Here is a 14808-nt window from a genome sequence, read left to right as displayed (position 1 = left end):
TGTGTCCCTGGCAAGGCAGACATAACCTCTTACTGAGTCCCATATCCAGGTGAACATAGTATTGTAAAAACACAACTTTTCAAAGAACAAGTAACCTGAACTCAAGCTCTAGAAATCCGAGTTTGGGGGAGAGGAAGTTTGGGTTTGGGTCAGACCGATGGCTCAGCTGAGGAGCTGGTGGGAGTAGTTCTCGATGAGGGAGAGACCTTTTCAGGAGATGGAGGCAACGATCCTTGTTTGTTGTTGTCTCCTCAGACTGTGCCAAGGCCTTGCCACTTCCCCATCCCCTTCCTTTGGCCAGCTGTGACTTACAGCTTCGAGATGGAAGCTACACTAACAGCCAGCCAGATCCGGCAACGGTTCATTGACTTCTTCAAGGCAAACAACCATACCTATGTGCACTCATCGTCCACCATCCCCCTGGATGACCCCACGCTGCTCTTTGCCAATGCTGGTATGAATCAGGTAGGTTTCCCACTCTGGTACCGTGGTTCCTGTAGTAGTTGAAACCTATGAAACTGTTTGCAGAGCTGTTGGTGTGGAAAATTAGTGTTGTTTTCTCCATCTTCCTTCTGGTCACAAAGAGGTGGTTGGTGTGTCTGCTAGAGCCCTCTGTGCTCTCACAAAATTGGCAAGAGCACTGGGATAGGTTCCTGTGCCTGCTGGGCTGACTGTGCAGCCATGGGAGCACTGCCAGTCTCCCTTCCATGACCCTTTGGACCACAGCTCGTCCTGGCACAAACGACTAACGGCATCTTTAAAGGCTGGCTGGGGCTGGGCTGCCGAAAGGGCTCTGCTGGGGATCAGCACACAGTTCTCACTGACTGGTTTTTATTTTATTTTCCTGGTCAGCTGGGAATCTGGCTGTTTTCAGTCCCTTTGGAAGCCCTGGGGTTTGGTGGGCTCCAGGAGCACGTGTGTGTGTGGGAGTGCTGAGTGACAGGCAGTGCTGCAGCCTCCTCACACGCAGGAGACAGCGGGCTTGTTGTTTCTGAGGCTGCCTTGGGTATGTCCAGGCTAGTGCTATCGTGATGTGGACAATGCTTACTGCTTGCAACATTTGAAAACCGACCCTTGGTGCTTTTCTTGATTGCCCTTTTTTCTTTCCTCTCAGTTCAAACCCATCTTCCTCAACACTATTGACCCCTCGCACCCGCTGGCTAAACTGAACAGAGCCACCAACACTCAGAAGTGCATCCGAGCAGGGGGCAAGCACAATGACCTGGATGATGTTGGGAAGGATGTTTACCACCACACTTTCTTCGAGATGTTGGGGTCCTGGTCCTTTGGGGATTATTTCAAGGTAAAACAGGCTAGGTGCAGCTCTGAATCTCTTGCACAAAGGTACTCATCTCTGTGAACTCAGCAGAGCATTTGCCAGGAGGAAGGAGAATATCTTGGCACAGGGTGGTTCCTAAGGTGTGTGTGGCTCCTTTGGAATAAATGAACTTGGAAGCTGCCACGACCCTGCAGAATGTTTTGAGATTAATTACTTAAGGTTTACAAAGCTGATTATATTAACTCTGCCAGTTTGGAGTCTTCAGGCAGAGGTTTTAGTGGCTGTCCTGGAGCTGTGGGGGGTTGCACCTACTGTGTGACTACCATGGACCTTCAAACAGGAGTGATTGTGAAATAATGAGGTCCTTTCCCAAGCTTCTTGATAGTGTGGTGTTCAGAGTCAGAAAGAATCACAGAATCCCAGAGTGGTTTGGGTTGGAAGGGACCTGAAAGCTCATCCAGTCCCAACCCCCCTGCCAGCAGCAGGGACACCTTCCACTAGACCACGTTGCTCAAAGCCTCATCCAACCTGGCCACAAACACTTCCAGGGAGGAGCAGCCACAGCTTCCTTGGGCAACCTGGGCCAGTGTCTCACCACCCTCACACCAAAGAATTTCTTCCTAATATCTAATCTAAACCTGCCCTCTTTCAGTTTAAACCCATTTCCCCTTGTTCTGTCATTAACTGCCCTTATAAAAAGTCCCTCCCCAGCTTTCTTGTAGCCCCTTCAGGTATTGGAAGATGTTAAGAATACAGAATAACAGCAGAATTTAATTTCTGGGGGCAGTGAACATGCTAGGAGTTAACTTGGCTGCATCTGGAAGGCCATGTGAGATGTTTCTTGTGCTCTGCTCACTGCCTTTATTAATTTGCCTTTTTCTTATTGCAAAAGTCTGAAAGTTTTTGGCTGTTTAGCTGGTGATACCTACAGGGGCCAGTAGACTCATAGAATCAGTTAGGTTGGAAAAGACCCTTAAGATCATCAAGTCCAACTGTAAACCTAACACTGCCAAGTCCACCACTAAACCATGTCCCTAAGCACCACATGTACTCTGCATGTCAAAGAGAAACTCTCTTTGCATTCACTTGCTGACCTCATCTTTCCTTCTGCAGGAACTTGCTTGTAAACTGGCACTGGAGCTCCTCACCAAGGAGTTTGGCATCCCTGCTGAAAGACTCTACGTCACTTACTTTGGGGGAAATGAGGCTGCCGGACTGCAACCAGACCTGGAGTGCAAGCAGATATGGTTGGATTTGGGGTAAGGCCTTTAGCTGAGGAAGGTGCATGTGCTGATGAGCAATAGTATTTACCTTTATGTGGAGGAAGATGACGTGTGTTTTGTGGCAGAGCATGTGTCACAGGAGGCTTTAACAAAATTAAAACATCACAAATAATTGTTTGCAGGGTGGTGGAGCTGCAAAGCCAAAGGGAAGCACTGGTATTAGATGGAAGAGACTGAAAGATTTGGTTTCAAAATCTCTAGTGTAAGCTGAAGAACATAAGAAGTGCCCCGCTGGGTCAGATCATTGTGTGTCCAGCCCAGTGTGCTTCCTCTGACAGCAGCTGAGAAGATGCTTCTCAGGGAACGCAGGCACGCCTGACGGTGGCCTGCACTCTGTTTACCTCCTCCCCTCCCAGCAGCCACAGTCACTGGATGAAGTGTGTTAGAGGATCATCCATCTGTTCCCCATAGCCTCTGTTTGGGGCCTGGCTCCTTCAGAGTCAGGCTGATTCTGTTATGAACCTGTTGGGTTTTTCTAAATCTTACTTGTAGTCTCCCACCCAGCCTTGTTCCTCTCCAAAGTGAAGAGTCCTGCTCTTTTCTTTGCTCTCTTCTGAAGGCAGCTGGGTGGGAGACCAGGTACCCACCCCTGGGTAGTTCTAGTTGCCCTCCTCTTTACATTTGCTATTTCTACCTCACCTTCCTTGAGATGAGGATTCAAGAACCGCACTCAGCACTCAAGCTGTGGGTGCACCAAAGCTTGAGGTAGCAGTGATCGATGCCTTTGGTCTTGTGGCTGTTGTCCCCTCTGAAACCTGGCACTGACCCCAGGACACACCTCTGTGCTGTGGGGACAAACCTGCCTCGTGTGTATTAAAAGTTGGAGATCCACCTGTCTTCACAGAATCACAGACTGGTGGGGTTGGCAGGGAGCTCAGGAGATCATCCAGTCCAACCCCCGGTTCATCATCAACCAGGTTGCACAGGAAAGTGTCCAGCTGGGTTTGAACATCTCCAGAGATGGAGACTCCACACCCTCTCTGGGCAGCCTGTCCCAGGGCTCCGGCACCCTCACAGGAAAGAATTTTTTCCCTAAGTTTGTCTGGAACTTCTGGTGTCCCAGTTTGTGCCCATTGCCCCTTGTCCTGTCACTGGCCACCACCGAGAAGAGCCCAGCCCCATCCATTTGGCCCCCACATTTCAGATCTTTATAGACATTGATAAGACCCCCAGTCTTCTTGCTGGTGGCTTCGCTGAGGTGTTGTATTGGCCTCTGCCTCCACCTGGGACAAGTGCCAGGTGCCAGTGCTCACTTGATCCTCCTCAGCAGCGATCCTGAGAGTCAGGCTCTTGGTTTGGTCTGTCTCAAGACTGTGACAATTCATCTGCTCATCCAGGGAGTTAATGAGCTGAGGTTTCTCTGGTGTGGCCTTTAGTCTGGGGAATTCTTCCCTTGCTGTTAGTCTCTGTTGTTCAGTAAGAGTTTCTCGTTGCAGGCTGGCTGAGGGCAGGATTCTCCCGGGCAATATGAAGGATAACTTCTGGGAAATGGGAGACACGGGCCCCTGTGGCCCTTGCAGCGAGATACACTATGACCGGATTGGGGACAGAGATGCTTCTCACCTGGTCAATCAGGATGACCCCAACGTCCTGGAGATCTGGAACCTGGTGTTCATACAGTTCAACAGGTGAGCCAGACCTGCTTCCTTCCCCAGGCTGCTCCAGCTCGGCGTAGGCGGTTGCTCAGATTGTGTCCTCATTTAACTGCCCCTGGCTCACTCGCCATTCCCTCCATCTCTCTCCTCTTGTCCAGGAGCTGTGTGTTTTGAGATGCTCTGTCCCCTGGCCCACCTGTACAGAAGAGGTCGGTCACACTGGCTTTGGGGACAGACTGGAACTGTTTCCTCAGTTCATCTGGCAGGAGTTCATTAGGGAATAAATGCCACCCTGCTCTGGGTCTGAGTTGTCACTGAGGGTCTTGTTCGCTATATTTTATCAAGGTTGTCCTTTGTGTGGCTTGTATATGGGCCCACGTCATAAATCTGATGGAACAAAATCTCATGGACATGAGGAGAGAGATGGAGCTGCCCCTGCAGAGCCTCCATCTGTAACAGCTCATCTTTCTTTTTGTGGCTGGACAGGGAAGCTGATGGGACACTGAAACCTCTTCCTAAGAAAAGTATTGATACTGGGATGGGCCTGGAGCGGCTGGTCTCTGTGCTGCAGAACAAGATGTCCAACTATGACACCGACCTTTTCCTTCCCTACTTTGAAGCCATCCAGAAGGTACAAACCAGAGAGCCTGGGTCTGACCCAGCTGTATCCATTCCCTGGATCCCTGGGGAGATGTGTGGGGCTGGTCAGACAGGGCGATTGTGTCTGCAGGTCTGTTGCAAGCCCTCAGGTTTGTACTTTGCTGAGAGCAGGGACACAGGGTGGCACGGTAACTCCTGCCATGGGGCATGTTTCCAGGAGGAAACATAGAACAACGAGTGGTGCAGCTTTCCCAGGTGTTTCTGTGTCCTGATGCTGCACTCCTTGGTTCTCTCCGAGTGGGAAATGTTCTGCTGTCACATATGTCCAAGGACCATCTTTTTGCTGTGTGGTAGAGAGCGCCTGGTGCTGCTGACCCAGAATCTGAGTTTGTCCTTCAGTCTTCCTCCTGGAACATGCTGATCTGTAGGAAATTCCCTGAGGGAGGAGGTGTTTGCTGTAAACTGTTCACTTGCAGAACCAGTGTGCTGTTGCTGCATCTGCCTGGGTGGGGGCTGTGTTACCAGGGCTGGGAACTCTGTGTGCAAGCCCAGGCCTTTTTTTGCTCCGTGGAAGGGGCAGAGCTTCCTGGCTGCAGATTGTGTTGGAAAAAACTGCAGGGAAAAGAGCCCAGGCTCCTGCTGCCTCTGAGAGGGATGAGGTCTGGAGCTCCAGAGCTGGAATTAGAGGACTGTCTTTCTTTCGTGTTAAAGCCACTGGCTGGGGACGTGTCCTTGTCTGCCTGCAGTGAGCTGGGAGCCTGGCCGCAGGGACTGTGCCCATGGTGACAGGCTTAGACCACATGCAAGCACTGCTTTGTTAGAGAGGTGTCTTTCTCTTGGGTATGGATAGAAACACCCTAAAAGAAGGAAGCTGGGACCCTCTCCCATGTGATAGAATTTGAAATTTCTTGGCTGGGCAGGTTATGCCCGGCCCACACCTCACATGTCCCTGTGACCAGGTTATGCCCGGCCGAAGCCTGTGGCTGTGGGCAGTGGGATGGGGTTGGCTTCTGAGGTGCTTCACTGCTGTTCTGCCATGTTGCTGGTTCCTGCTGTCTGTAATCATCCCTTTTCCCCACCACCTTCTCCTCCCTGCACAGGGCACGGGTGCCAGGCCGTACATGGGGCAGGTTGGTGCTGAGGACGCTGACGGTATCGACATGGCCTACCGCGTGCTGGCTGACCACGCGCGGACCATCACGCTGGCCCTTGCTGATGGGGGCAGACCTGACAACACTGGCAGAGGGTAAGAACGGAGCTGCAGCAATGCTGCTGCTCCCATTCTATTCAGCACGTCTTCCGTGAGGGGTCTGGGATCTCATGTGGCTCTGGGATGTTATTTGTCATTAAAGCAGTTGATGCTTGAATCCCTGTAGCAAAGCCCCAAAGCCAAGACACACAGATCTGAGGGTTCTCGTGAGGACCAGTCCTGCTGTATCAGCCCCCAGAAAGGATCCCTGTGGGCAGACAGGCACAAAGCCACACTTGGTGCAGTGCTGCTGTCAAAAAAACCCGATGAAATTTGTGCTGAGAGGCTGTGCTGTGGGTGCTGCTGCACTCACGGGACTGACTCTTAAGCACACAGTGAGTCTGGGTCGTGGAGCTGGGGCCTGGCACCTCACTTCTGCCTTATTGCTGGTGTGAGCAGCTACTTGAGAGAAAATGTGGGGAGAGAACCCTTCTTCTTGGTTCTGGGAGTGGGTGCTGGCAGCTGGATGCTGCAGGATCCCCTGAGAACAGCTCAGAGATGTAACATTTGCTTGAGGGGCTCTGCTGTTCCCTAGGTATGTGCTGAGGCGGATCCTCCGACGGGCTGTGCGCTATTCCCATGAGAAGCTCAACGCCCCCAAGGGTTTCTTTGCTACTCTGGTTGATGTGGTGGTGCAGTCACTGGTAAGTTCTTCCCCTGCTCCACTGTATCTGCTGAAGATTTCCTCTGCTGAAGTGTGTGGATCTCCCTGCTGAAGGACTGATCCTTTTGGGTCTGCAGGGAGATGCCTTTCCTGAGCTGAAGAAGGACCCAGATATGGTGAAGGACATTATCAATGAAGAAGAGGATCAGTTCCTGAAAACCCTCAGCAGAGGACGTCGCATCCTGGACAGGAAGATCCAGAGCCTGGGGGACAGTAAAATCATCCCTGGTAAGGCTGTGGGTTGTGTCTGGGTGCTCCAAAAGCCATTTATTATCTGGGAGCGAGTTAGGGCTGAGCTGGGCTGGGAACTGGGAGGCGGTGGAAGGTGTGAGGGGACAGAGTTGGAGTCAGAAGACGATTGCTCAGAGCTGGGCCACCTGTCTCTCCTCTGGCCTGCATTCACTTGCTCAGGTTTCTAAGCTGATATCACGTGATAGTGTGATCTCTGTGCTGTCCGGGAGGAGCCTTTAGATGTTCCCCTTCACCAGATCTGCTGCTCTGCCATAGTGCAGAGCCTGTTGGGTGGGACAGAGCCAGTCAGTGTCGGGGGACAGGACAGGAGCAGCGGCTCACAGAACAGGAGCGCTGACTGCTCTGCTTTCTCTCTGAAGGTGACACTGCCTGGCTGCTCTATGACACTTATGGTTATCTCACGGGGCTGATTGCAGAGGAGAAGGGCCTCGTTGTGGACATGGAGGGCTTTGAAGAAGAGCGGAAAAATGCACAGGTAGAGCACAGCTCACAGGGAGCAGTGGGCAGGGAGGATTCCCTTCCTTTTAGTTTGTGGTCATGAGATTTCACTCCTTTCTCACTGGATCTGCTCACACTTCACATGTCCCAGTGACCAGGGCACAGTACTGCAGTTGTTGTGGGACATGTCTCTTCTGTGCAGCTGGGTTTTGCTCACTAGCACTGCAAAACCTGGGGCCTCGAGCTCAGCCTTCAGACAGAGCTGGTGGAGTGCTGGGAGCACCTCCCCACTGTCCTGGATAGACAGGGAAGTCCCAAACCTCCCTGAGGAGCAGTGTCCTGCAGCTTGGGTGCCTCTTCCAACAGGTTTGCTGCAGCAGCATGGAGTGGCATTGACCAGCTGGTACTTGCCTTACCCTTGCTGGGCTCAGGCCCACTTTGTCTGCACTGGTAGCGCTGGAACAGCCTGCTCTGAAGCCAGAAAAGACAGGAGTGCTCCAGCTGCTGGCACAGAGCTTCCCAGGGCAAAGCTCCAGACCAAGGAGCTCTCAGGGATGTGAATGAGGTGTGCAGCTAGGCTGGTGTGCATGGGCCAGTGCTGAGGTGGGTTTTCTCAAACGTTGGTCCTTGTCATTGGCAGCTCAAATCCCAAGGCAAGGGTGCTGGAGGGGAGGACCTCCTCATGCTGGACATCTATGCCATCGAGGAGCTAAGGGCCCGAGGGCTGGAGGTGACCGACGACTCGCCAAAATACAGCTACGCTTCAGATCCCAGTGGTACCTATGGTATGAGAAAACCTTCTCAGAATCACCCTCTGCCAGACGTTTCCTGGCACAAACCTCAACAAGGTCCCCTCTGGGTTGACCTTTCCTGGGTCGTGGAGGTGGGAGTGGAGATGTGTTCAGGAGCAGACTGCTCGAGGGCTGCGCTACTGTTCAAACTGTTGTTACAAACCTGATCCGAGAGACTTGAGGGGATTCCTGTTCCCTGCAGCTCTGTGTCTCCACACTCCTGTGTTTGTGTTTCCTGGTGCCCTTTTGCCAGTGTCACAGGAGACTGCAGTTTCTGCTTGGTCTGTCCTCAGCCCACTTGCTCTGGCTCTTGCTGCTAATTCTGTGATTTGGTGGAGATCCAGGAGGCCCCAGGCTCGTAGCAGCACACATGGCTGACTTTTACCACGTAGATGTGGAAGGAAGTGACAGCCCCTGCCTTGGAGAATGAAATTCCCTCTTACCCAACTAACTTGCCCTAGTTCTTTCTCCTTACCCCTTGCCAATGTGGTAGCTGCCACGAGCTCCTGCAATAGCTGGGGGGTGTTGCTCTGAAGTTCTGCTCCCATGTGGTGTCTACAAGGTTTTTCCGTTTTACTGACGCTGCCTGTTGTCCTGGTGACAGATTTTGGGAACCTCATGGCCACAGTAAAAGCCATCCGCAGGGAGAAGAAGTTTGTGGAGGAGGTGTCCACTGGCCAGGAGTGTGGGATAGTGCTGGACCGGACCTGCTTCTACGCCGAGCAGGGCGGGCAGATCTATGACGAGGGCTACATGGTCAAGGATGACGACGGCAGGGAGGATGTGAGTGGCCTGAGAGCTTTTTGCTAGACTGGGTCTTACCCAGGGCCTGGGCAGGTCTGTGCAGAGAAGGAGAAGGGGCCAAGCAAGCTCCAGTGACATCCTGTCCATGGCAGGTGGCAGGTGCTGCACAGGTTTCCTTTCAGGCGTGCAGCACAGCACAGATGTGCTGGAGTGTGTTCCCCTTGCTTTTTGGGGAGCTGAACTCCGTGCTGCAGCGTCAGGCTGTCGCCAGAACATGGGTGATGGGGAACAATTGCAGCTCTGCTGTGCCCCATAACCATGCCCCACCTTCACTCTCCTCTCTGCTTTGTGGCCCTGCGTGCTGTGTTTGGGGACACTCGGCTTTCTGGTGTCACACGCACCAGTCTGGCTCTCAGCTGAGACCTTTCCAGTTGCAGCTCAGCCCTCTGGCTGGACTGTCTTGTCTCCCGTTAGTTTCTTGCCCTGCTCACTGGGTGCATTTCCCTCTTTGTACAGAAAACAGAATTCACGGTGAAGAACGTGCAGGTCCGAGGTGGCTACGTGCTTCACATGGGGACTCTGTATGGAAGCCTGAAAGTAGGAGATCAGGTCCACCTGTCTATCGATGAGGTAGGACGTGGGGTAACAGATGGCCTCGTCTCTTTTCCCTGGGTTTTCTCTCCTTTTTTTCCATCGATGCCACTTGGGTGGCCTGAAGTTTGGGGCCTGCACTCCCTGTGGGACATGATGCTGTCAAGCAATGTGGCCCTTCCAGTCTGGCTGAGTCAAGACCTCTGCTGCCTGGCACCTGCCTGTCTCCTGCCAGGAGGCAGATAACACCCTGCTGGCTCAGAGCCACCCTTGCTTGGTTTTGCTGACCAACAGCAGCAACACATTTTGGGTCACAGGTGGGAGGTGGAGCAGGTATGGTGCTCAACTGCGGTGTGGGTGACAGCAGAGCTCCAGCCATTGCTCCTGTGGGCTCAGCCTGCTCAGTGCGTGCTGGGTTGAGCCTCATCTGCAGAATGTATTTCCCTTCCCTGGAGAGGCCGTACCTGTGGAGCAAGAGGGAAGGCTCCCATCCTGCAGTGCTTTTCTGCTGAGTGTCTCTGGGGTCTGTCCTTGGCCTTTTCTCCGGACAGGCCCAACAAGGGGACTGCCAGGGAAAAGCTGTGCAAAAATTTGGTGGGGAACATCCTGCTCCCTGAGCAGAAGCTCCAAAGCAGCAAGCATGATAAGTTGTTTCTGGTCTCCTGAGCTACTTTGGGTTTCTCTTGGAGCAGCACATGAATCTCCATTTCTGCTGCTAGAGGTGATCTTGGCTCTGCAGTGCAGGACTCCATCTAACAGTGACTTCTTCCATCAGTCTAGGCGGAGGCCGGTGATGAGTAACCACACAGGCACCCACATCCTCAACTTTGCCCTGCGCTCAGTCCTGGGAGAAGCTGACCAGAGAGGGTCGCTGGTCGCGCCGGACAGGCTGCGGTTTGACTTCACGGCCAAGGGAGCCTTGTCTACCCAGGAGATCAAGAAAGTTGAAGGGATTGCCAACCAGATGATTGAGGAGGCAAAGGTGGGTATAGCTATTGGCTGGATATACTCAGGAAAAAAAAATACCTTGGGTCAAGCTTTTGGATGATCTGGGATGCTGGGATTTGGCCCAGCAGGCATCTTCTGAGCTGCTGGTGCACAGATTGGCGTCACAGAGTATGGTGAGCAGGAAAACTCCAGGTAGGTTGCTCAGCTCGTTGGTACCGAGCCCTCTCTAGGGTTGGAGTGTTTCTCTTCCTGCTCTAGTGTCACATTAGCTACAAAAGCCAAGCAGTTTGGCAGAGTAGTTTTGCAGGCCAGTCTGGATTTACAGTGTACACCTGGAGCCCCCAGTGATGTGTCACACAGAATCACAGAATGTTGGGGATTGGAAGGGACCTCGAAAGCTCATCCAGTCCAATCCCCCTGCCGGAGCAGGAACCTAAATGAGATCACACAGGAAGGTGTCCAGGTGGGTCTTGAATGTCTCCAGAGAAGGAGACTCCACCCCCTCCCTGGGCAGCCTGTCCCAGGGCTCTGTCACCCTCACTGGAAAGAAGTTTCTTCTCAAGTTTAAGTGGAACCTCCTGTGTTCCAGCTCACACCCACTGCCCCTTGTCCTGCCATTGGGCATCACTGAGAAGAGCCTGGCTCCATCCTCCTGACATTCACCCTTTACATATTTATAAACATGAATGAGGTCACCCCTCAGTCTCCTCTTCTCCAAGCTAAAGAGCCCCAGCTCCCTCAGCCTTTCCTCAGCAGGGAGATGCTCCACTCCCTTCATCATCTTGGTGGCTCTGTGTGTCCTCAGTGGCGAGAGAGTTGCTCTGTCTGAACAGACCCTGAAGGACCCTGTGCTCTGCTTGGGGCTCTGTGGTTAGAAATGAACATACAGCAGCACGGTGGGTCCGAGCAGGCAGTGGCACTGGGAATTTTCAAGATGAGGATCTGTCAATGACTTTGGGATCCCTGTGGCTCAAGAAACCCCAGCTCAGGTGAGGCACATCACTTCCCTTTTAGGATCTTTCAGAAGAAGTCAGGATTCCCTGGGATTGTGCATCCTCAGTCAGAGCTGACAGGAGGTCACAGCTGAGTCTCAGTCGGAGCTGACAGGAGGTCACAGCTCTTACCTGTGTCCCTCTCCTGTCCTCTGCAGACTGTGTACGCCAAGGACTGCCCTCTGGCAGCAGCCAAAGCTATCCAAGGTCTGCGGGCGGTTTTTGATGAGACCTACCCCGATCCTGTCCGCGTGGTCTCGATTGGCATCCCCGTGGAGGAGCTGCTGGCTGACCCCTCTGGCCCCGCAGGCTCTGTCACTTCGATTGAGTTCTGTGGAGGGACGTGAGTATCTGCAGAGGCTGGGGAAGGTGGTGGGGTGGCTGAAAAGGACTCCTGGGGAGCCCGAGCTCCCAAGGGCTGTTGAGTGCCGTGGGTGTATGCTGGGCACAGCCAGGGTGGAGCTGGAGGTGGTGATGATGATGCATTTCCAGTCTGCATTTCCAGTCCTGAGTCAAGCTGCGTTTCAAATCAGCCTTTGCAAGCAGGGAAGTCTCCTGTGTGCTTCACCTGTGTGCTGTCCCTGCCCACGTTCATTGTCTCTGACAGCGCTGGGAACGTCGCCCTCACCACCCTTTCCTCACTTTCAGTGGCTAGGTTGGGTTTTCTGCCTGTCCCCATGCTTGCTGCATCTCCCTGTTGCTGAGATGAGAGGTGGACTTCTAACTCTCTCTTCTTGTTGGGTCTTTCTGGGTTCTTTCCAAAGGCACCTGCAGAACTCCAGCCACGCTGGCTCCTTTGTGATTGTTTCCGAAGAAGCCATCGCTAAAGGCATCCGCAGGATAGTTGCGGTCACCGGGGCCGAAGCTCGGAGGGTAAGGGGAGGCAGGAGAGGTCCTCTGCTGAGATGAGAGGTGGACTTCTAACTCTCTCTTCTTGTTGGGTCTTTCTGGGTTCTTTCCAAAGGCACCTGCAGAACTCCAGCCACGCTGGCTCCTTTGTGATTGTTTCCGAAGAAGCCATCGCTAAAGGCATCCGCAGGATAGTTGCGGTCACCGGGGCCGAAGCTCGGAGGGTAAGGGGAGGCAGGAGAGGTCCTCTGTGAAATCCCACAGATTAACTTTGTGCCAAAGTTCTTCTTGTTTGCCCAGTATCCCCGTTGGGATACTCAGCACCAGGGAGAATTGGGGGAAGTCTGGGCTGTAGCTGTTGTGGCAGAAGGTCCTGGGGTGGGTCCCCGAGGTGGTTGTGGGTTTAGCTCAGGTTGCTTTGCAGATTGGGCTGTTGATCTGGAGCTCTGTCAAGAGTGGGAGGAGAGTTGTGCAGTCTGTGAATCCAGTCCTCTGCTACAGGAGGCAGGTGGCTTTGGGCGTTCGCTAGCCCGGGCTGCTGCTTCCTAGGGTGGGAGAAGGGGCTTGGTGAGCAGATGCTTTTCTCGGAGGATCTCTGCATTTTCTCTGGTAAAAAAAGAGTCTGAGAGCCTGTCTGTCAGCAGCACACCCTGGTTCTGATCAAGCGCTGCCTGCTTTGGCTCTGCTGCTTCCCAAGGAGTTACTGAACTCCATCCTGGGGCTGCAGTGTTCTTCACCCCTTCTCATGGTGGTGGCCAAGAGCCCGGTCTGCTAAATCTCCCTGCGTGACTTGACTCGGATTGTATTCTGCCAGGCCCTCAGGAAAGTCGAAAGCCTCAGGAAACTGCTGTCAGCCCTGGAAGCCAAGGTGAAGGTCCAGACAGCTCCCAACAAGGATGTGCAGAAGGAGATCACGGATCTCAGTGAGGTGAGGATGGTGGCAGTGCTCTGCCTTCCCAACGTGAGTGGGACCCAGCGCTGGGTGCTGTTAATGAGGCCCAAGCTCAGCTTCCTGCTCCTGTGGGTGCTGCAGCCACCATCTCATGCCTGAGGTGTTTGGTGTTGGGTGAGGAGGGGAGGTTCATGTGTGTGGTGCAGCATCCTCTGCCTCCTGCCATGGTCACCAGTACCTCTGGCCCTCTCCACCCACTCCTCTTTTGCAGACCCTGGCCACTGCTGTTATCCCACAGTGGCAGAAGGATGAACTGAGAGAGGCTGTTAAAGCACTGAAGAAAGTTATGGATGACCTGGACCGAGCAAGCAAAGCTGACATCCAGAAACGAGTGAGCTCTGGGCGGGAATAAAGGACAGTGTAGGAGGGCTGGGGGGGTCACCTTGGGAGCTCCACTTGTGTCCAGGGTGGAAGGGAGCTGAGCTGTGGGCATGTCCCTCACGCTGTGCAGCCTCCCAGCCTCTCCTGCTACCTCCACACCTTTCCCTGGGGTGAAGCACTGGCAGCATGTCTTGGAAGTTGAGTTGCTTCTGCCCTAATGGCACCCCTGGGTGCAGGCTTCTTCCTCCTGGATCCCTTTGGATTTTCTTGGAGGAGGAATCACGGCACTGTTGCTGCCTTCAGGCCACACACCCACTTACCAATGCATTTTGTTGCTGGCTGTGGAGCATGGGGCTGCTCTGGGCTGGGCTGTGGGTGTGTTGGGGCACCTTGAGGGCCTCTGTACCTGCAGGGAAGCTCTACCTGGGTGGTTCTTGTGTCCATACACAATGTGTGTGCTCCAGCATCTGACCACTGTTGTCCTCAGGTGCTGGAGAAGACCAAGCAAGTCATTGAGAGTCACCCTAACCAGCCGTTGGTCATCATGGAGATGGAAAATGGAGCCTCAGCAAAGGTAGGGGAAGACTCGGTCACTGCTCAACAACCTTCCTTGTGCCTGAGGAGCAGTTGGGTGGTGTCTCTGTTCACTTGGGGAGGTGATGCTGTGTTACAGAGCTGCCTCTCTCGCCACTCACCAGCCCTAAGCAGCAGCTAGTGAAGAGTAGGAGGATCAGTGGGACCCTCTCTGCACCCCACCTCCCCGATTAACACCTGGGTTTGCAGGGGTAGAGGCACGTCTTGAGCTTCTGCTGAGCTTCCAGAGCTGGTGGTGGATAGGGACCCTGGTAGAAATCACACTGTGTCCCAGATGAGACTCATCCAGGAGCAATCACGACACTAAAATGCAGGCTAGAGGAACTCTGAACAGCAACTCTGCCAAGCCACAGAAGTCGTGGTGCTTGTGGCAACTGTAGATCAGCTCTGGGAACAGCCTCTGGGGCTGCGTGCGTGGGCAGGGCCGGGCCGGAGAGCTGCTCCCCCGCTCCTGGGCACTGTCTGCTGCGGCGAGGTTCAAATTCTTCTCCGACCAGGGCTGAAACTGCTCCTTCCCTCTCTGCACACAAGTGAAGTTTCTCTCTGAGCAATTCCTGTTGTGAATAAAAGCTCCCTCGTGTGCGCTGTGCCAGGCGCCGGGGGCTGATGGTGCCCTGAGTTTGGAGCAATTTAAATGTCCACGCTGGGAATCTCAGAGCTGTTCCT

General features: G+C 53.7%; 1 protein-coding gene across 1 annotated transcript in view; it reads left to right on the top strand.

The window, feature by feature from the left end:
• Positions 1-256: 256 nt before the first annotated feature.
• AARS1 (alanyl-tRNA synthetase 1) overlaps positions 257-14808 on the top strand; it is a gene marked incomplete at its 3' end in the record, with an annotated part of 16004 nt that continues 1452 nt past the window's right edge. The window contains exons 1-18 of the mRNA XM_010174634.1: positions 257-465; positions 1115-1303; positions 2393-2538; positions 3999-4190; positions 4644-4788; positions 5858-6003; positions 6542-6650; positions 6748-6898; positions 7282-7397; positions 8001-8145; positions 8756-8934; positions 9412-9525; positions 10262-10468; positions 11585-11769; positions 12191-12299; positions 13090-13203; positions 13439-13558; positions 14036-14122. Coding sequence (XP_010172936.1) covers positions 322-465; positions 1115-1303; positions 2393-2538; positions 3999-4190; positions 4644-4788; positions 5858-6003; positions 6542-6650; positions 6748-6898; positions 7282-7397; positions 8001-8145; positions 8756-8934; positions 9412-9525; positions 10262-10468; positions 11585-11769; positions 12191-12299; positions 13090-13203; positions 13439-13558; positions 14036-14122 — 2598 coding nt within the window. The remainder of the gene's footprint in view (positions 466-1114; positions 1304-2392; positions 2539-3998; positions 4191-4643; positions 4789-5857; positions 6004-6541; positions 6651-6747; positions 6899-7281; positions 7398-8000; positions 8146-8755; positions 8935-9411; positions 9526-10261; positions 10469-11584; positions 11770-12190; positions 12300-13089; positions 13204-13438; positions 13559-14035; positions 14123-14808) is intronic.

Source organism: Antrostomus carolinensis, unplaced genomic scaffold (genome assembly GCF_000700745.2).
Source record: "Antrostomus carolinensis isolate BGI_N321 unplaced genomic scaffold, ASM70074v2 scaffold35648, whole genome shotgun sequence".
NCBI lineage: Eukaryota > Metazoa > Chordata > Aves > Caprimulgiformes > Caprimulgidae > Antrostomus > Antrostomus carolinensis.
This window is presented reverse-complemented; position numbering and strand designations above follow the sequence as displayed.